Here is a 21,864-nt window from a genome sequence, read left to right as displayed (position 1 = left end):
CTCTGCCCCCTCACACTCACATATAAACACATTTTTAGGTCGAGCCTGTGCAGCGCATGCCCTGCTCTATGAGGCATGCTGTATTCAGGTATGGACTTTTAGCTCCGCCCACTCTGCCCATATTTTTCATTGGTTTGTGTTATTGTCCACTGGAAACTGTGGGTTTTCATTGGTCAACAGGCTTAGTAGTCCCTCCTTAGTACCGCATTGTCTCATTTATTAACCTCCCATTAGGACACCTCCCCATTACGTGTGTTATTACTCGGTAGGCTTTAATTACAGCCTCCCAGCACTTTTTTCTCAAATAGCTTAGGACACGCTCTCCTAACTTTTTTTTTTTTTTTACAAATTAAAATCTTTATAGCATGGGCGCCGAATGCATTTGCAATGCAATAGGTCTCGCATTTGCGAGAGTTTAAGCTATTGGCATTGTAAATGACAATGCCTTTTATTTATCTGTTTTGAAAAACAACACATAAATAAAAGGCATTGTCATTTACAATGCCAATAGCTCAAACTCTTCAAGTGCGAGATCTATTGCATCGCAAATGCTTGTTTTCTTTTCCTTTGAAGCGGTCAATAGATGATACTATTACATTTTTACATGAATGGTTGAAAAATCAAACCACTCCTTTCCATGTACAGTTAAGGACATGAATATAGGATCCAGCAAAGACCTGTTTTAAAGTCAGCTTTTAATTACAGGCGGGTCCCGGCACACTTAAAGCTCTGGTTGACATCGTAAAGTGTTGGCTCTGGGCCCGACCTACATGTCACTGTTCACATATAAAGAAATGACAGCAGAGGATGATGTAACAAAAACACCGAGCCGTGCAAGAGCTGGGTCTGATGACTCGACGCGCAAACAAGGCAGGCTGCAAAGCCAAGTGCAGACCCTGCTGTGATTCCGAGATCACAAAGACGGCAAGCAGGAGAGAGGAGACATAAGGAAATGCATGTTAGTGCCGCGCAGGTTTTGCACCCGGTCAGCGCCAGACACTGCTTCCCAGGTACCCGGAAGCGACCAAAGAACGATGCAGTATTTTCAAATCAATGACAAATTTGAAATGTGTAAGCGCTTGCCCAGCCAAGAATGCAGGGGTTCGCCTGCAAACTGCAAGGCTGAGGGAAGCTTGTGCAGTGCCTCCTGTCAAAACACCGACAACCTCACACGCCACATGAACATCCAAACCCTAAAGAAAACTAACTCGGTCCACTGGTGAGCAGCGCTACATATACAGCAGAAAAGGCACCCTTAGTATTACACATGATTGTGCCAGTTTGCTGCCTCCTTGGTCACTGTGATGCCATCGACCAAAGTGGCACTAGAAAGTGAAAAGAAGCCGTGGAACCCGGGGAAGGAATGATGAGCTACCAGAGTTTACCTAAACTTTTTTTTTCTCAGAAAGTGTCTGCAACAAAACAAACGAAGGACAAAGTGAACACGCAAATAAAGTAATCAACAAACTCCAACAAAACAGTCGAAGAAAAACCCAACTCTACATCATTTACTCAACAACAAGCAAAATGCATTTGAGCAGAACCTGCCACAAGCTCCCTTGGCTCTGGAGATCTATGATCACGACTGAAATGTGCTTTCACACTAATTAATCCTTTACGAAAAGGTCAAGTGAAGCGGCATTGTAAAGGTAATAAAATAAACCCAGAGAGGCACATGAAAGGACTACATATGATACCAAAGTCATCAATGAACTGCACTGTAGCCAAGAGCGCAGGAAGCCAACACAATGACCTTTAGTTATGGATTTCGACCAAACTGACTCAAGCCAACAGGGTCTGGTGGCTCAATGGGTTAATGCATCCACTCCAGAAAACTGTGTACGATGTCATGGCCAGAGGTTCGAACTCTGACAGGCCCACTCAGCCTTTTGAAGTCGATAACATGATTTACATTCTGTTAGGTAACAATAAACGCCTCTTTCCGGGGCCAAAATGCTCCAAGGTGTGAACAAGTGCTTTACAAATACATGTGTTATAGTTATTGCGTGGTTTAGTCCACCTTCTGGTGAACTAAACCATTGTTATTTTGCTCGTTTATTCAGTGCACGATGTGCTATTGTTAAGTCATCAGAGCACATTCCGGTTAAACTTTCATATACTACCCCTACCTGCAAAGTACTCTTAACTAGCATTTGCAAAGCTAACAAGTCTCGCCTTTAGACATATTGGCTCTGCCAATGCCCTTTGTTCATGCTGTACAGAATCAACAAAAATGCAGATGCTATACAGCATGAACAAAAGGAGGAAAGACATTATGACGTGACCACATTACTCTGTATGTGTACCCATGTGCGAAGACATATGATTGCAAGTGTCATCACATTGGCATGCCTCCAAAACAGCAATTTTTTTCTTTTTTAACTTCTTACCAATCGAAATGGATCTGTACATTTGAGAAAAGTAACACGATAGTGCCCTTTTTTGTTAAGTATAAAAAATATACAAATTTTATTTTTAATAATAGGACTGTCAGGTTGGCAAGCAATGGAGGAACAGCTGGGGGCCGGAAGTATTAGAGGCTGTGAGAGGCACGGCACACTAGAAAGAGAGAAACAGGATGCACTGTGAGAGGGATAGGTGCATTCGGGTGGGACAGATTGATGGGGAAAAGCACACAAGCGAGGGAGAACAACACAGTGCAAGGGGCGAGAAACACAGGCGAGAGACAGTAAGAGAATAGAGAAAGAAGCACATGAGAGAGCAACTGGAACACACATGCACATTTATGTGGTGCAAAAAGAAAAAAAGTTATCTAAAAGTGAGCAGTGGAAGTACACAGGTAAGGAGGACATGCTCAGGGAAGGGATGAACACAAATTGGACAAAGCAAGCCATCGAAAAAGAATAAAGCCAATGAGGGCAACAATAAAGGAAAACACAGTTAAGCAATGGACAGACTTAGATTCTTGGTAAACCGACAATGGGCTTTTTTACAAGCTGCCTGACTCAATCTAGAAACATCTTTATGAAGCATGCATCTACCATTTCGGAGGGCTACACATCACAAAAATGAATATGATACAATTTAACCTAGGAAGGCTGTGCTGGCCTTGCTGGGATTCGAACTTGCTACCCTACACATCACAGTATGAGGTCAGTGGGGACTATTTAACTCCTTAAACCAATTTGCATTGACTCACTGCCCATATCAATGACAACCATGTCCTTCAATGAAATATGCAACTTTAATATTTATGTATTTCTGTCTCCGTACAAGTCCAATTCCTCACCAAGCACACTCCATTGCCATTTCTAAACTTTCAAGCCATATGCCAATGTACTACCTTTTACCATGTAGGTGTATGTAGGAAATGCTTTATGTTCCTGATAAATAAAATATAAACACTAGTAGTGCATGATTCTCATAGGTTTTTTTTCCCTACAATTATATTACTCACAGAAATTCTGGAGTAAAACACAGCTAAATAGGGAGTAAGTCACGTTTACTCACAGATTTGTGAATTGGGCTCACAGTTCTCGGGTGTGGTGCACCTATTTCTAGCACACCCATATCCCGCCAATATGCATTTGTCTTGCCACACAGAAAAAACACTGTTATAGCTAAACAACTGTGTCACACTGAATTATGACCCAACTTGTGTAGTACTGAAAGTATGACCTACACAAGGCATTTCCTGTTGAAAGAAAGCACAGATGTGTCCAAGTTATGTATGACAAGCATGAGCACGTGGTAGACACAGGTGACGTCATCCTTCAGAGACTTTCAATGAAAACATTTCACATATCTTTGTAAAGAATAGGCGTGGGAATTAGCAACATCTGAGCAGTATTTGTTAAGGCGTGTTGCCTAGCTGCACACACCCACCCTCTCTACACCCTTCCTCCTGTATCAATATCCAGCAAAAGCTGCTTCAAAACTTTCTATTCACTGGAACCGAATTATAGTATACATAAACTAGATACACTAATTCACCAGCTCCTCCTTATAAAACTGCGATCAAGTTGAAAGAAGAGATACAAGACTGCCCAGAGAAAACATGTATTCAAACATGTATTATCCAAATCACAAAGGTGACCCGTTTCAAGGTTCTATAATGCACTGTTATCAGTTCCTCTAATGTGTAAGTGTAGAAAGTCCTGCAAGGCCCCAGGAATCCGTATTTGACATTACTGTAAACTATATCCTTAAGACCCTTGTTATCACGGACTGCCTCTCCAGCGATAGGTAGTTATTACTAGATAGAGGTGTGTGTGGGATGGATAGGAAGAGAGCAATTGAGAAGTCTCAAGAGTAAACAAGACCATGACTTGTGCGTCCGCCCATTCATGTTATAGTGCTCTGACACCCACAGGGGCCTCTTTTACACTACATAAAACTATATTCAAAATATGCAGTTGCATATTATACCTTTCGTCTGTGTGCAGACCCACCACCTTCTCTAAGACTCTCTCATGCTGCAGCCAAATATCTGAAATAAAAATGCCATCCGCTACCAGCAGATGGCCAAGGTTGCCATACAACTTGAAGTCCCAAGAGTACAACACTCCAATCCTGGGCGTTTTAGTAACAAACCATTGTGTCCGAGTTTTGAATTAAACAAATGAATAAAGATCAACAGACCAAAACAAAACATCAGTTATTTAAAAAATACGTATTGCATTTAACAAAAATTGATTTTAACAATAACTTCCAAGCATGAAAAAACATACACTATATCTAGAAGTGGACACCCACATAATGTACAGTGTTTGCCTCTTAATCCTACATGTACACTGTTCTAATTATTCTGACCAGGATAGAGTTTGAGTTCCACTGGATCAACTGCAGTGTACCAGGACTACATCTCCCAGCAGAATGCAGTGGGATGTTAAATAAAAATCCAGAACTACTAGAGCGCAGCATCCTTGTGAAAGACTGGTAAGGTAACCTTACTACAGGCCATGTACTACTGAGAGGCCTCTGTAACGCTCTGCAGTAGCCAGAAAACTCTCCGCAGTTCGCATATGGTTCAACGCTGAGCACAGAGGCCGTTTTGAATTACAAAACTACGTGGGAGGATTTTGAAATGGTTATATATGTGGCTCCAACTCCTAACAGGATTTACATCAGAGCAAAGATGTGGCAAGCATGGGAGAATTTACTCATCAGCAAACCACGCCCAGGAAAGGCCAGCCGCAAGCACCAGTTCACATGCCTGCCACCACGCAGATATAAACACCTCTCCGGCAGTAATGTCACTGTGAGGCCCGGCTTGTTTCTTTTTTTTGAAGACTTATTTATGTAGGATGTTTTAAACAACGTTAAACTGCATAATCAGTAAAACGGTACCAGATGTCCGAATCCAACAGCGAATGCAAATACTACTGCAGAGACTTGGGCAACCATCAAATTTTACCAAACTACGCCTTGCGAGTCATTTCTCCAATTAAAAGTGTACATGAAAAAAAAATCACTAAGTGACTCTCGCTGGCGTTGTGCAACAATAACACTACGTGTGCCAAGGGATCAGAGGAAGCGATCGCAGGCGCTTGGGGTGGGTTCAGCCTTCAGGAAAATGGTCAACGTAAACTGATTCTGCAATCACTACAATGTTTACAATTCACTGAAGTGGTGCAGGGTTGAAAAAAAACAACACTTAACTGGACTTTGAGCAATTTTGCAGCGCTTTCCGTACAGTAAGCATAAAGGAAGTTTTTTTAACACTAGATCTGCCTGGGGCAGAACTACCAATATATACAAAATGTTTGTCCGGAGAGTAAAGGGATATTGAATATACCCGAAAAACTAATACTGGACATATAAAAACGGACCCAATTACTTCTCGTTTTTACTGGAACCGATATGGAGGGGTTACTACTTTTGGACACCTAGTGGCTATGATGCGCCGCGTTGATATGGTATTTGTATGGTGCTTTCCATGACACCCTTGAATACCCAAGCCTTGCATTTTCGAATAGATACATAATTATCAGTCACTCTAATCATCTGGATTTCCCCCATGTGTCTGCTACTGCTAGACATACTACAGCTCCCTCGGCCGAAAGAAAATGTGCACGTCGCCAGTAGATCCCGAATAAAGTTAATTTCCGGCATGGCTTTAGACGTGTGCACCCAAATTCCACAACCTATTTATTTGCCTTCATAAAACAAACTTTAGTCGCAACTGTTTCCAGCCCCCTAACCCCCCAGCCCCCTCCCATTAAGTTTAGCTGTGGGCTCTGTACAAATAACAAAAAAAAGTCCAATGAACAGGGACTTTTCTTTCTGTAAGACCCTTATTAAGCTCAAGTTTACGCCCCCGGAGTGGGGGGGGGGGGGGGGGGAGCGGTGTGGTTCTGTGTCGTCAGAGACTGGCGCTCTGCGGTGACAGGGAAAACACTGCCCCCCGCCAAGAATAGTTTGCTCAGCAGTGCCGTTTTCTCCGCCCTCAACTTGGCCATTAGAGTCCCTTCAAACTGCACGTACAATAAACACAAAAAAACGCGCTACACGTTAGAAAGGGGAAATCGGTGTGCGCCTTGAAGTTGCCCCATATCCTCCTCAAAAACTAACTCCAAACACCGACCCTCGCGCCCCAGCGACCCGCGTGACGCACGGCGGCCAGCCGAGCAGAAACAACCCGCGCACGACACGGAGAGACGTAAGAGAGAGGGCCGGCGACGTGGAGCGCTTCCCACAAAAGGCGAGTGCGTGCAGACGGGGCGGTAGGCGGGGGAGGCCCATCCTTCAATGTCAGGGCTTTCTCGGAGCCCAGCAGGAAGCGTGAGGCCAAACAAAGGGCCGGTCTGTGCCTCGCCATACGGGGACGCCTGCAGACAGCGGACCGGCCTTTGTTGTGCTGCGCCTCCTGACCGGCCTCTCACCAATATTTACCACTGCCAGGCACATGGCTCTGCGCTCTGCTTCTGACCGGCAACCGGTATTGAACACATGAGCACTCTATACTGTTCGGCAAAACTACTCGTGCCTTGGCATGCTAAAAACAACAAGACTGTCGACAGGGCACAGTAAATACAAGCCTACAGAAAGAACGCAAAGCTTTCGAATTTCGGGTACTGCATAAAGGAGAAACGTGACATTAAAGGCTTTCATGTGCAAGGTAAAATCTGTTGCCTACTTTCAGAAAAGTGACGTCTTTCGGATTACTGTATAAAAACACAAATAAACATTGTAATGTGCAAAGTAACATATATGTCCTACTTTCTGAAAGTGGCGAACTTTCGGATTACTGCATAAACACAAAGGCACAGTACAAAAGCATAATTTGATTTCAAAAACAAGTATTTTGTCCGAATTTGTGAGAACATTCAGATGTCAGCTTAAATGTAATTTTCTTTTTCGAAATCCATCTACAGATTCTACTTTGACAACCTATTTGATATATATATATATAATGACACAAACTCGTTTTTCATGCACGAACCATAAGAGAATATATTGCAAATGAAGGAGAAACAAGTTACACGTAACCGACGCTTTTATGTCCAGTGTTCAGACACACTGAATGCAGACGTATTGAGAGGCGCTCTCAGTGCCCCGCGGTCAACTATCCGGTTACTTCCATCTAACTTTGTATACGCGGGCCCTAACTTTGCTTTATAAAAAGGCAGTTTTGAGACATGCGGCAATCTGCCGACTACAATAAACATCGCTCGGTTTAAAATTATAAATGTTTCACGAGGAATAATGTTGCTCGGACAGATCATCTACAACTGAGGGGAAAAAGAAATAAACCGACACCCCCTGCCCTTTTCAAACGCCCGGCCAGACTCACCATCGTAGCACAGAATGCCGATGTTGTTGTTCATCTTGTCCAGGTACTGGTAGTTCAACAGGTCCATCTTCATAAACAGCATTGATCGGGCGAGCAGAGAAGACCAGCTCGTGTGCTTTTTCACCCGGAGGCGGAGAGCGGAAGGCGGCAAGCGACGAGCTCCAGGCTCGGTCCGACACCCCAACAGCGAGAGGCCCGGCCTCCGACTGCAGGCACAAAAGTAACGCGCAAAATAAACTTCAGCCAACGGCGGCGATGAAACACCCTTCAAGGGTTTCAGGTTAAGGGGGCTGCGAAACAAATTCTGTTTATGTCGTCGATACAAGTTACGAGGTTGCTAGAAGCCTTAAATCGGGTTGTTCATATTTTTTTTTAAAAAGCGAGCAAAGATATGAGAGAACAAAAGAAGAGGGTAGTTGTCCTCGCAGCCCGCTGCAAGTTAAACTGCTCTGACATGCAGGCTATGCTAGGTATGGCTCCTATGCGAGGCAGCTTCCTTTCGGGAGGGTGGGGCGAAGTGCGCATGCGCGCTGTATCCCTGGAGCGCCTCAAATGTCAGGGATATTTTCTGCACAGGATCAGCCTCCCGGCTTAGTGTGTTTGAAAAGGAAGAGGGGGCGGTGAGCCCGTACAGAAGGGGCCATGTCAGAGCCTGACAGGAAGCAGCGCTGGCAGAGCAAGGCTGAGAAACAGAAAAAACAAGCATTTGCAATGCAATAGGTCTCGCATTAGGCAAGTTTGAGCTATGGTATTGTAAATGACACATTTTTTATTTTTGTGTTGGTTTTGAAAATAGCAAATTTAATAGCTTTGTCATTTACAATGCCAATAGTTCTAACGTTTGCAAATGTGACACCTATAGCATTTGTTATGCAATATGTGTTGTATTTATGTGACTTAGATGTATTGATATTTTAAATAACAATGGCTTTTACATTTTTTAATAATTAATACTTAAATAAAAGTTATTGTAATTTATAATAGCAATAGCTTAAACTTTTGTAAAAAAAATTGTGAAGATTATGTTAATTGTATTTTATTTTGACGAAAATCCAAGAACAGAAGTGAAATATTAACATCTTTTTATGACATTTGTAATAAAGCTTGAAACATTGAGAGAACATATTTGAACCAGTTATTGAATGGTTGCACAGATTGATGCGGTGGTGGCGCTGAGTGATATTGTGGTGGCAATGAGTGATGCTGTGGTGTTCATTGATGCTGTGGTAGCGCCTAGTGATGTTGTATTTCCCATGAGTGATGCTGTGGTGGTGCTGAGTGATACTGTGGCGAAGTGATAGATAGAGTGAAGGCGATAGATATATAGAGTGATGGCGATAGATAGAGTGATGGTGATAGAGTGTATTTATGTTGCATTGAGTAGTGTAAGTATGAGGTGTGTAATTATACGGCACTGAGTGGTATTATGTGAAGTGTATTTACGTTGCATTGAGAAGAGTAATTATATGGGGTGTTATTCGTGGCACTGAGTGGTAACATGGGGAGTGTATGTTGTATTCAGTAGAGTAATTATGTGGCACTGAGTGGTATTTGAAGTGTATGTTGCATTGAGTGCAGTGTAATTATGTAGCATATTATACGGCACTGAGTGGTATTATGTGAAGTGTATTTACGTTGCATTGAGAAGAGTAATTATATGGGGTGTAATTACGTGGCAGTGAGTGGTAATATGGGGAGTGTATGTTGCATTCAGTAGAGTGTACTTATGTGGCACTGAGTGGGATTTGGAGTGAATGTTGCATTGAGTGCAGTGTAATTATGTGGTGTGTAATTATGTGGCACTCAGTAGTATTTGGAGTGTATGTTGCATGGAGTGCAGTGTAAATATGTAATATGTAATTTTGTGGCACTGAGTCGTATTGTTTGGAGTGTATATGGCATTGAGTGCAGTGTAACTATGTAGCATATAATTATGTGGCACTGAGTGGTATTTGGAGTGTATGTTGCATTGAGAGCTGGGTAATTATGTGACAGCGCAGTGTGTGAGGCAACGCAGTGTGTGTGTGTGTGTGTGTGAGGCAGCGCAGTGTGTGTGTGTGTGTGTGTGAGGCAGTGCAGTGTGTGTGTGTGAGGCAGAGCAGTGTGTGTGAGGGAGGGCAGCGCAGTGTGTGTGAGGGAGGGCAGCGCAGTGTGTGTGAGGGAGGGCAGCGCAGTGTGTGTGAGGGAGGGCAGCGCAGTATGTGTGAGGCAGTGCAGTGTGTGTGAGGCAGTGCAGTGTGTGTGAGGCAGCGCAGTGTGTGTGTAAGGCAGCGCAGTGTGTGTGTGAGGCAGCGCAGTGTGTGTGAGGCAGCGCAGTGTGTGTGAGGCAGCGCAGTGTGTGTGAGGCAGCGCAGTGTGTGTGAGGCAGCGCAGTGTGTGTGTGAGGCAGCGCAGTGTGCGTGAGGCAGCGCAGTGTGTGTGAGGCAGCGCAGTGTGTGTGTGAGGCAGCGCAGTGTGTGTGTGAGGCAGCGCAGTGTGTGTGAGGCAGCGCAGTGTGTGTGTGAGGCAGCGCAGTGTGTGTGTGAGACAGCGCAGTGTGTGTGTGTGTGAGGCAGCGCAGTGTGTGTGTGTGTGAGGCAGCGCAGTGTGTGTGTGTGTGAGGCAGTGCAGTGTGTGTGTGTGTGTGTGAGGCAGCACAGTGTGTGTGTGTGTGAGGCAGCACAGTGTGTGTGTGTGTGAGGCAGCGCAGTGTGTGTGTGTGTGTGTGTGAGGCAGCGCAGTGTGTCTGAGGCAGCGCAGTGTGTGTGAGGCAGCGCAGTGTGTGTGAGGCAGCGCAGTGTGTGTGAGGCAGCGCAGTGTGTGTGAGGCAGGGCAGTGTGTGTGTGAGGCAGCGTAGTGTGTGTGTGTGAGGCAGCGCAGTTTGTGTGAGGCAGCGCAGTGTCCAATGTGTGGAAGGCCCTTGTTACTTCAGCACATGAATGACGCATTTGCACTTCATAACAGCTAGATTTAGACTGGCACTGCAGGATTATAAACCCCTTGGAAGCCCTTGAATCGTCTGTACATCCAGTTCTAGGGTTACAAGACTCATTCTGTTGTTTTATTTATTTCCAATGCACGTGGCTGTTTTTAAATGTGATGGTGTTCTGCTTGGCCCAAAACATGGGCTTCAAACGTCTGGTCGCAGAGCGGTGCAGCCGCCTGCAGGCTGGAAGCACACGGCTTGACATGGAATGATTTACATTTAAACAAAAATAAAATTAATGAGTTTACATAAGTTACGACTGCCCTATATGAACACGGTGACAGAGACTGGAAAACAACTGCTTGATTGCTGGTAGGTAGAGAAATGCATTTATAGGAAAACGTTTTTATTTTCGATTTTTTGACAACATAATATATCAAAGTAATATAGATACACCTAAAAAACTGATTCTGCGCGAGCCACTGCCGCCGATTTTGCAGTTTCCTACCTAACCTTCGTAAATAGTGTATAGCCACCGGTTTTACCAATCAACGCAGTAGTGCTTATTTTATCAACTGAGGTAAGATGAAACTTTGCTTTACACATGTATACACACATATTGAGCTGCTTTCTATATATACATTGCATTACTTTAAATATTAGTTGTGATGTTTAACATATATATTGTGCTGCATTATATATACATACATAATATATTGCATCACATATAGTTTTGCAAAGCGTTTTGTAACACGTGCGACGCCTACACATTTTAGTGAGATAATGTTTATTATCGCATTGAAATGTAACGTTATGCAATTTTATAACGAAGCCTGTCATTGTGCCGTTATGGTGTGGCTTTCTTACTGCTGTGGGTGCTGACCGCCTGAATCCCAGCAGCAAACAGTTAACACCCGTGTTCAGCTTTTTGGGAGGCTACACAACGCTACAATATATCGAATATATGAACATCCGGATGTGTGGCATGCCGCGTCACATGATATTCGGCCGCCAGCAACTGACAGGAAGTTAGCAAGCCGTGTTACGTGAGTGAGCTGCAGGCTGCTTTAATTAGTGCTCACTATTCCTGATATAATGGCACCAGACGGTCGGACTGGCAGCAGGGAGATATCACAATTGTTTGGCCGCATAATGTGCATAATGCAGCTAAGTCAGGGTGAGTGAAAAAAGACAAATTGCCAGCAGCGTAACTTAGGTGTTACTATATGAAAGTTATTGCACGTAGACTTAATATGGCGCTTTACTTTTATTATTAAATACGGGCCTATTTTACTAAACTGATTGTAACGCATGAGGCAACACAGCCTATTTGCCTGTAAGGGATTGTGTTTTAAGGCAAATATAGCATTTTTTTGTATTGTAACTATGCCGCATTTGACTTTAACTGGTGTTTTATTGAAGTACGGCTTTAACAAAGTGCGGGGTGAAGTGAAGAGAGAGGCTGTTTTTTAGTGTGGTAGCATTAAGTGTGTCAAATATCATAATTAGAAAACAATATTTAACAGCAAATGGGAGAGTATGCCGAGTAATATTAGATAGCAGCGCAGAGCTTTGCAGAAAGTCGCGCAATTTGAAAGAATTGATACGTTTTGTACATTTAAAGCGAACTGGGTTGGCAGCGGATAAGGATAGGGGGAGGGGGCAGTGTTGTGTAACAGTTGGTAAAAGAAAACAGCCTTCACTATTGCAAACTTATATTATTTTGAGCAAATGTGAGGCTTTTTGTAGGAGTAAATAAGTGTGGTATTTGGAGCCGGTGTGTTATTAATTACTGGAGGATGACAGTGAATAGTTAAAAAAGCAGGGACTAATTCTATGCAATAAAATGTTTAAGGCAGAAAATGGAAGTACAATAAGGACGATTAGCTAAAGCAAAGAGATATTCGGGAAAAATTGGTGAGTTTGTGCAAATCTAAAGCGTATTGTGTTAGCAGCGGAATCGTAGGAGAGAGAGAATGTTGCGTGACAGCAGTTAGTAAAGAAGAGCTTTTACTATTGCAGATTTGTTATTTGAGCATATGTGAGGCTTTTTGTAGCAGTAAGTTAATGCTATGTGAGGAGTTTGGTGTTTTATATAATAACTGGAGAGCAAAAGCGAAGCGCCAAAAAGCGTGTAGTAATACGATGCAAAATAATGTTAAAAGCGGAGACATACATGGATATTATTTAAAACGCATTTGTATTTATATTTGCATTACAAATACATTATATCACCTAACAATACTTAAATGTTATTTCCAGTATTTTTATTTGCATAATGCAATGCACATACACCGCAAAGCGATTTGTAAAACAGCAGAGCGTGACAGGGAAGAAAGCATGTAATTGGACTTGAGAGTAAATAGCGGGCGCAACAAAAATAATATTTAAATATTTGCAAATGAATATAGAGTGTACAGGCCATGGCGACAAGAATGAGGAGAGGGTGGGGAGGATAGGAATGATTAGCTGTAGCGGAGAGCGAGTAAAAAAAGCGCAGTATTAAGTGGGAATTTAGAGTGAACAGAGTTCGCAGCGAAAGGGGTGTTGGAAAGGGGGGAGGGTAGGAATAGTAGCTTGAGGAGAAGAGCGGTGTGCAAAAAAAGGGATATAATTATTTGCAAGTATATATAGACTAGTAAGGTGTTATATGTTTACTACTGTAGAGTTATCATATATTTTACCAAATGCGAGGCTGTGTGCAAAAGTAATAAAGTTGTATGTAAAGTGTTGGTGTATTATATAGAATAAGTCCGTAGTGGAAATTAAGAGTGGAAAGCAAGGCTCAACGAAAATAGTATTTAATGCTTTGTAAATGTACATGTAACGGACCGGTGATGCGAACTGTGAAGAAAAGGGAGGGGGAGGGGGGGGGGGAGGGAGCAGGAGACGTTAGGTACAGCAGAGATGTTTGGGCAAAAGCGCTATATAGTTTTAAAAGTAAACATTGTCATGTATATTATTTAAAATGCATACACTTGTAAATTTGCATTACGTTACATAGCAATACATTAACATATTAAAAAATAATGTGTATGTTATTTTGTAGTATTTATTTTACATAATGCTTTGCACATACACTATGAAGATATGAGTAGTAAAATGGCAGTGAATAACAGAGATTGAAGGCTATGTACTGGTAGCTAGAGATAAAGAGATAGGCGCAAATAAAAGAATGTTAATATTTAGCAAATGTATATGTAGTGCACAGGGGGTGGCAACTGTGATAAAGAAGAAGTAGTAAAATGACAGTGTTTATAAGTAGTGGCAGCTGGAAGTAAAGAGAAGGCGTAAATAATAGTATGTAATAGTTTCGTAATGGATGTATACGAAATAGGGTAGCAACAGGGAAGAAAAGAAGGGGAGAAGTGCAAGGTGCGAGAGGAAAAAAGAGCTATATAATGCGTTATTTTGAAGCGGAGAGGGGCCGGTGGGGAAGGGGGGGGGAGGGGAAAGGCGGAGCGGGAAGAAGTTAATGTAAAAATATATAAATAAGCTTACCTATTGCAATTGAAAAATCCCAAAACGCGAACGTCCAAATGCAGCTGAAAAATCCCTAAGAACTGTAAAGTACGAGGCAAAAGCTTGTTCTGGAAGACGGCAAGTAGCATGTGTTTAACATGGAGACAAGCTTGATGTTTAAGTACCTTTTGTTTACCATCAGATAGGAACGTTTAGGGCAATAAAATGCAAGATGCGCAGAGAGAAGAAACACATAGGGTTAGTGTGAAAATAGCTACAAGTGTGAAAAGGACTTGTCTGCTAAACGTCAATGGAAAGCAAAAGTTAAAGGTTAGCTATACAATAGATCTCCACATTTGCATGGCAAAATCTCCACATTTGCATGGGGCCTACTTTACAAACGCAGACAACACGCCGGCAAGGTAATTTACTGTTTAACATGCAAACTTTACCATTTCAAGCATGTCCTCAAATAAAAGAAGCCACATTTATTCCCAGCAAGCGTTTTTCATTGACAGACAACACGCAGCAAGTTAATTTACTGTTTAACATGCAAACTTTACCATTTCAAGCATGTCATTAAATAAAAGAAGCCACATTTATTCCCAGCAAGCGTTCTTCATTGAAAGCCAGCCTTGACAAAAACAACACGACGTCTAGGTTAAACGTTAATACAAAAAAAAAGTTAAGGGGAAGCTTTAAAATAGGATTTTCGTTTCTTCAAAATCTACCCAGTTACTGGGAAATGTATTGCAGACAACACGGCGGCGAGGACAGTGATTCAAAAGCACACCTTGTAACACAGCACCAGTATTACTCGAAAAAGATCTCCACATTTGCTTGGCAAAATCTCCACATTTGCATGGGGCCTACTTTACAAACGCAGACAAAACGACGGCAAGGTAATTTACTGTTTAACATGCAAACTTTACCATTTCAAGCATGTTGTTAAATAAAAGAAGCCACATTTATTCCCAGCAAGCGTTTTTCATTGACAGCCAGCCTAGACCAAAAGTATTGCAAGTTAATTTACTGTTTAACATGCAAATTTTACCATTTGAAGCATGTCGTTAAATAAAAGAAGCCACATTTATTAACAGCAAGCATTCTTCATTAAAAGCCAGCCTAGACAAAAACAACACGCCGACTTTAAAAACTTATGCATTTTATTACCAGTTAAAGATAGCATATTAAATAGTCACATGCTGAACTGTTATCACATTGCCGGCATTAATATTGCGCATTAAAAATAAAGCTAAACACAAGCATGTTATTAAATAAAATAAAACAACATTTATTTGCAGCAAGCGTTCTTCATTGAGAGCCAGGCTAGGCAAAAACGAAAGTAATGAAAAGTGAAACTGACACGAAGACTCCACACACGGCAAGCAGCGCGCTCCCGAGGTGAAATCTGACAGCCTCAAAGCGCGTGTCTGGTAACTGTCCACATTCCTAGGTACAGGCCCATACGGGCCACAATAGGTCTGAAGCAGACACCTTCAATGCTCACGCATTGAGGGTAGGTCTGCTCGACCTAAAAACAGAGAGGCCTCTCGCAGGCAGAGAGTGGGGCAGAAGTCTGAAAGATAACTCTGTCAAAAACCTGGCTTCACCTCCCAGAAGAAACACGGGCCTTTTGCGAGTAATGGGATTACAAAGAAAGTTCCTTGTTTTCTCTCACGGTTCAGTCCCTTTGTTTTCATATCTTTTTCCAACACCTCAAACACCCGAGCCTCTTAAAGAAACAATGTACAACTTACGCACCATATGTTCTGCAAATATATGCACAGCGATAGGCACAAACAGAACGGCTTGCACCGATTGCTCTTTCTGTCAGATAGAAACTACAATATTATTTTAACGCAATTCTCTGCGACAATTTTTAATTTAAACTGAAATATCCTGGAGTGGGACAATGTGAAAACATCTACCCACTACATTCACAGTACTCTGCCCAGCAACACAAATAACGAGTTAGCGCGAATAACTTGTCCTCAATGGACACCGAGATGTTGAAATTATGCTCTTTTCGAACTCGAGTAAGACAGTTACGTCATATGCTGTCGTCAGTCCTTTTTATTGAGCATTTTTACAATTCTTCAGACATCGGGGAGGAGGGGGCGGTCAGAGAACTTAGTATTTCATGACGATCATAAAACTGCTTTACTGCGGAATCTAATTACAAAAGGAAGGCTTTTCAAAAACTACTAAAAGACAAGCATTGGTAAAGACAACAGGGGTCACCTGTGGGTAAGCTATTGGCTTTGGCAATGCTTTTTAGCCATGCTGTACAGCAGAGTGGCTGCTATTGAGCATGGCTATAAGTTAGTGGCGTGAGGTGGCCTGGGTAGAGTGGGATAATTGGGGTAGAGTGTAGTGGAGTAGAGTGAAGTTGCATGGGGTAGATTGGAGCGAGATGGAGTGGGGTAGATTGGTGTGGACTGTGTAGATTGGAGAGGGGTAGATTAGGGTGGAGTGAAGTGGGTGGGGTTGGGTGGAGTGAAGTGGGTGGGGTAGGGCGAAGTGAAGTGGGGTAGACCAGAGTGGAGTAGATTGAAGTGTGATCGATTGGAGTGGGGAAGTGTGATAGATTGGAGTGGGGTAGGGTATATTGGAGTGGGATAGATTGGAATGGGGTGGTTTGGAGTACATTTGGGTGGGGTAGATTGGGGTGGGTGGGTGGACTGGGGCAGATTTGGGTAAATTGAAATGGGGTAGATATGGGTGGGATAGATTGGAGTGGGGTGGGATGGGGTAGGGTAGGGTGGGGTGTGGTAGACTGAAGTGAGAAGGAGTGGTGTAGATTGGAATGGAGTAGGGTAAAGTGGAGGTTGGAGTGGGGTAGACTGGAGAGGAGTAGGGTAGATTCTGGTAGATTGGAGTGGGGTAGATTGGAGTGGAGTCAACTGGAATTGAGTAGGGTAGATTGGAGTGGCGTTGAGTAGAGTGGATTGGGTTAGACTGGAGTGGGTTAGATTGGAGTGGGGTAGAATGGAGTGGGATAGGGTAGAATAGAGTAGGGTGGGGTAGACTGGTGTGGAGTGGATTTGGGTAGATTGGGGATGGGTGGAGTGGGGTAGATTGAAGTAGGGTAAATTGAGGCATATTGGAGCACAGTGGGGTAGACAAGGGTAGATTGAAGTAGGGTAAATTGAGGCATATTGGAGCACAGTGGGGTAGACATGGGTAGAAAGAAGTAGGGTAGATTTGGGTAGAGTGGGTTAGATTGAGTGGTGTGGGGTAGACTGGAGTGGAGTTGGGATAGATTGGGGTGGGATTGAGGTAGAATGGGGTGGGTGGATTGCAGTTAAGTAGACTGGAACAGAGTGCAGTGGATTGGGGTAGGTTGGAGTGAAGTGAGTAGATTGGATTGATTTGAGTAGGGTAGAAAGGGATAGATTGGATTGGGGTGGGATCAATTGGGGTGAGGTAGGGTGGGGTAGATTGGAGTGGGAAGGGGTGGACTGGGCGTAGTTTGGAGTGTAGTGGGGTAGATTGAAGTAGATTTGAGTGGGGTAGACTGGGGTGGAGTGGAGTGCAGTAGATTAGAGTGTAGTGGGGTGGAGTGGCACGGAGTGGAAGAGCATAGAGTGGAGTGACATGGAGTGGGGTGGGGTGGCATGCAGTAGAGTGTCTTATAGTAGAGGGGCATAAGGTGGAGTGGCATGTCATGGAGTGAAGTAACGTAGAATGGAGTGGCATGTCGTGGAGTGTCAGAGTGGAGTGCCCTAGAATTGAGTGGCATATTATAGAGTGGAATACCCAACAAATATGACAAGATAAGAACAATGTTTAAAAGCCTGTTTACAGAAAACAAGCCCTCAGAAGGATACAGTAAACAAGAAATACTCCACTGGACAAACTCAAGCTGGGCAGGCTAAAACAAATTAAGACAGCAAAAAGAAAGCAAGCAAATGTGAGTTACAAACCACAAAGCCATTGGTCAGCAATTGGGGGAAATGCATTGCCAAGGAAGCTTTCAGAATGCCCACAAGAAGTTGTTAGCAAATCAGAGAGATGCGCAGTCTAAGCTTCAACAGAAAAAGAATGTAACAACCACTCCTGTAACAAAAAAACAAGTTGCAGACGATTTCAACTGTTTCCTTGTCCAGCACTTGTATCCTGTGAAGTTTGTCCAATTATTTACCATTGGTTGGCGCTGTCACTCTCATTTGATAGGTTCTAATTTAGTCCCTCCCCTGGAGCATGGCACAATTCTGTATGTGGTTCCACAGCTTCATTTTCTGGTGCAACTTTTTTCGTTTTGTTTAAACACTCTACGACAGTACCTGTGTTTTTTTGCTGTATCCCTCATGTATATCTCCCAATACGCCGTGCTCGCTGCTGGTTTGCTTCTTCCGTGCCCTTGTGTGCTTATCCCACCACATAATGTTTTTGCCTGTGTTACTTTCCCCACACCCTCCTCTTGATTCTTTTTGAATTTTTTGTTGAGCACCTAAATCGAATCAACAACCAGAAAAAGACGCTTGTGTCCCTCAAATTGATTTTGTCTGGCCATTATGGATTTTTTCAATCTTTTTTTTAAAAGCCATGCTGTACAGTAGTAGGGATCCTGTACAGCATGACTGGAACAACTGGCAAAGTCAATAGGTCTCCAAAGAGAAGAACTATTGGCCTTGCCAATTCTTGCTGCTTTTTAGGTCTGATTTTACTAACATTGTATGCTTTAAAGGCAGCCCTCTTCATTCTTTGGTCTGTTACTGTGCCACTCATTTTTCTCTCGCCAACTACATCTCACAGAATGGGGCAATAGTTCAGCCAACCTCAGCCATTCACTAACTTCATTGTGAGTGATGGCGGGTTGCCTTTCAATAAGAGGCACACACTTACACAAATGTAGTTAGCTCTCTTAAGTCAAGGGACTAATATGGTAACATGTGCCTTTTGAGACTAAAACATAGTTTTACTTTAGGCTAATGTATATTTTTTTTAGACTGATGGGAGCCTGGAAGCTTCCACAACAGAGCTTTAAAAAAAACATGAAAGAACAAGTATAAAGCGTAAAAGCCAATGCTAGAACTACTGGATTTGCCGATGCTTGTTTTATGAAGCCACATGTTGCCTGTGATAAGCTTGGAGTTATGTATGTGTATTGCTTAGTTGCACGGGTTCAGCAGAAAGTAGAGAACAAGTACGATGGTTCTTGAAAAGCCATTTGTATTATATCAGGTAAAGTACCCCTCCAAAGAATACAGGTGCTTCCCATAGACCATCAACTATATGAATTCTGTAGGAGTCAACTTCATGCTTTGGTGTGGCCTCTACTTGATATAGTATTTCATCCCCCAAGCTTGCCCCTAGCCCCTACATTGCCCCAGCAGGTCCACTGGAATGGTTAAGTCATCAGGACTCTCACTGACGCTTAACTGAATTACCTCGAAGGAAGAGTTACATAGTAGTAGGAATATGGCTTGCGCTGAGAAGGGAGGGCCACAACTCCAGCCAAGGTCAAGCCATGCTGTGGTCAAGAAGGGGTGGGGGACTAGAGTAGTGCCCAGGCGGAGGTAATTGATTGTGGCAAGGCAGAGTTTAAAAACAGCAGCACAAGTTGGATGCTGGGCGTCAAGGACCGATACGCTTCTCATTTTGAGTGCAATACCAGAGGTCGGTTCTTGGAGGAAAACGTTACACAAGCAAGAGAAAAGACACAAACGGCAAATGGTTCTTGTGGTTAAGTAATGAAGGGATGTTGGAGATAGTCATGAAGGAAGTGGAAGACCATGGGGTTTTTGAAAGCAGATGGTGTGTCGCCCTTCTTCAGCGGAATGTTTAGGCACAGTGCAGAGTTGCCCGAAAACAATTTTTTACAGATGCTAAGGAAGGCCTCGGACCAGTGAAAAAGCTGAAGCCATGGAGATGGTCTGCATGAGCTCTTTGAAACGAGCAATGGCAAACTTAATAGGTCTAGTCAAAGTGAGAGCTATTGGCATTGTCAATTTCTTTTAGCCATGTTGTATAGCAGCTTGGCTGCTGTGCAGCACAGTAGAAAGTTATTTAAAAAACTGTTATGACGCAGCCAGCCTTGACCGTGAGGGGCAGTGATTTTTTAATTAGTATGGATTATTCTCTGTTTTCACAAAAAATGTATGATTATCTTATCACGGAGCTGAAGTTTGCAGTGTTGGCCCACACGAAGACAGCACCAAAAAGTCTTTGCAGATCAGGGAGCGGAGCACTGTTTGTATCATCTTGAAACCTGTTGACTCGACTTTGGAGCTCTTTTTTTCTGGCAGGAAAAGTGGAGGCAAGCGAAGAATGGGGAGATGGTGATGGCCTTGGCAAGCAACAACTGAGGCGGGGAGCGCTGGACAAGCAACATCACAAGAAGAAGGTGTGGTGGCAGTGTAAGCAATAATGTAAGTGGGTGATGAAGAGGGTGAAAGTAAAATGAAAAAAAGTATCTCTGAAACTGGTGAGCAGTGGTAGGACACTGCAAAAAGAAGCAGTACTTGGGCCATGCTCCCAGGGTAGGGACAAAGGCCCGAAGAGGAAGTAAAGCCACAACTCGCTGACCTAAGGGTACGAAGGAAATGAGTGTGATGATTAAACCAACCAATAGTAAACAAAGGGTGGGCTAGAAGCCCTCTGTAAGTGAGCAAAATGGCTTGCAAGTGACACTGCATGCACAGTCTCAGACAAGACATAAGGTATTTGGTGAGGAAGGGAGTGGGAGGGCAGAGTCAAACTATCAAGGAGGTGAATGTACCTGTCAAACATACTGGAGGGCATAAAACAATGGATAGATAGTGCCCACAAAACATTTAGTATTCAGAAAAGGGGGTGGTGATGAACAGAGTGTCTGAATTAAGCAGACCACTCTTACCCAGTCCAAAGATCAGAGCTTGATCCATCACCGTTATTTAGCTCACTGCACCATCCCAGCTCAGAACCTGGCTATATGCAAATTAGTCTGTCCCTGGCCCAGTGCATCATGGGAACAGGGCAGACCAAACTACCAAGCCAATTCTTCACCAGAAAGGAGACAAGCTTCCAAGGACCGGTTTCTGGCATTTCAGCCGTTGTCGGCCCGGCTTGCTTGAATCCTGATGGTGCAGTGAGCAAGGGACTCATGTCTGAGTATACCCTGCCACACCTATAGTGGCCAAAAACGATTCAGAAAAGGGGGTGGTGATGAACAGAGTGTCTGAATTAAGCAGACCACACTTACCCAGTCCTAAGATCAGGGCTTGATCCATCACCGTTATTTAGCTCACTGCACCATCCCAGCTCAGAACCTGGCTTTATGCAAATTAGTCTGTCCCTGGCCCAGTGCATCATGGGAACAGGGCAGACCAAACTACCAAGCCAATTCTTCACCAGAAAGGAGACAAGCTTCCGGGGACCGGTTTCTGGCATTTCAGCCGTCGTCGGCCCGGCTTGCTTGAATCCTGATGGTGCAGTGAGCAAGGGACTCATGTCTGAGTATACCCTGCCACACCTATAGTGGCCAAAAACGATTCAGAAAAGGGGGTGGTGATGAACAGAGTGTCTGAATTAAGCAGACCACTCTTACCCAGTCCAAAGATCAGGGCTTGATCCATCATCGTTATTTAGCTCACTGCACCATCCCAGCCCAGAACCTGGCTATATGCAAATTAGTCTGTCCCTGGCCCAGTGTATCATGGGAACAGGGCAGACCAAACTACCAAGCCAATTCTTCACCAGAAAGGAGACAAGCTTCCGGGGACCGGTTTCTGGCATTTCAGCCGTCGTCGGCCCG

General features: G+C 43.5%; 1 protein-coding gene across 2 annotated transcripts in view; it reads right to left on the bottom strand.

Moving 5' to 3' along the window:
* VGLL4 (vestigial like family member 4) overlaps positions 1–21,864 on the bottom strand; it is a 331,581-nt gene that overhangs the window by 122,064 nt on the left and 187,653 nt on the right. The window contains exon 1 of one of the 2 annotated variants that reach the window (XM_086938955.1): positions 7,757–8,281. The exons of the other annotated variant lie outside the window; for it this stretch is intronic. Within the exon in view, the coding sequence (XP_086795081.1) occupies positions 7,757–7,838 (82 nt within the window). The 5' untranslated portion in view covers positions 7,839–8,281. Of the gene's footprint in view, positions 1–7,756; positions 8,282–21,864 lie in introns of those variants that run through there. 2 annotated transcript variants of the gene reach the window in all.

The sequence above is a fragment of the Lissotriton vulgaris genome, chromosome 9 (genome assembly GCF_964263255.1).
Source record: "Lissotriton vulgaris chromosome 9, aLisVul1.2, whole genome shotgun sequence".
Classification (NCBI taxonomy): Eukaryota; Metazoa; Chordata; class Amphibia; order Caudata; family Salamandridae; genus Lissotriton; species Lissotriton vulgaris.
Note: the sequence above shows the minus strand (reverse complement) of the source record. Positions and strands in the feature narration are given on the sequence as shown.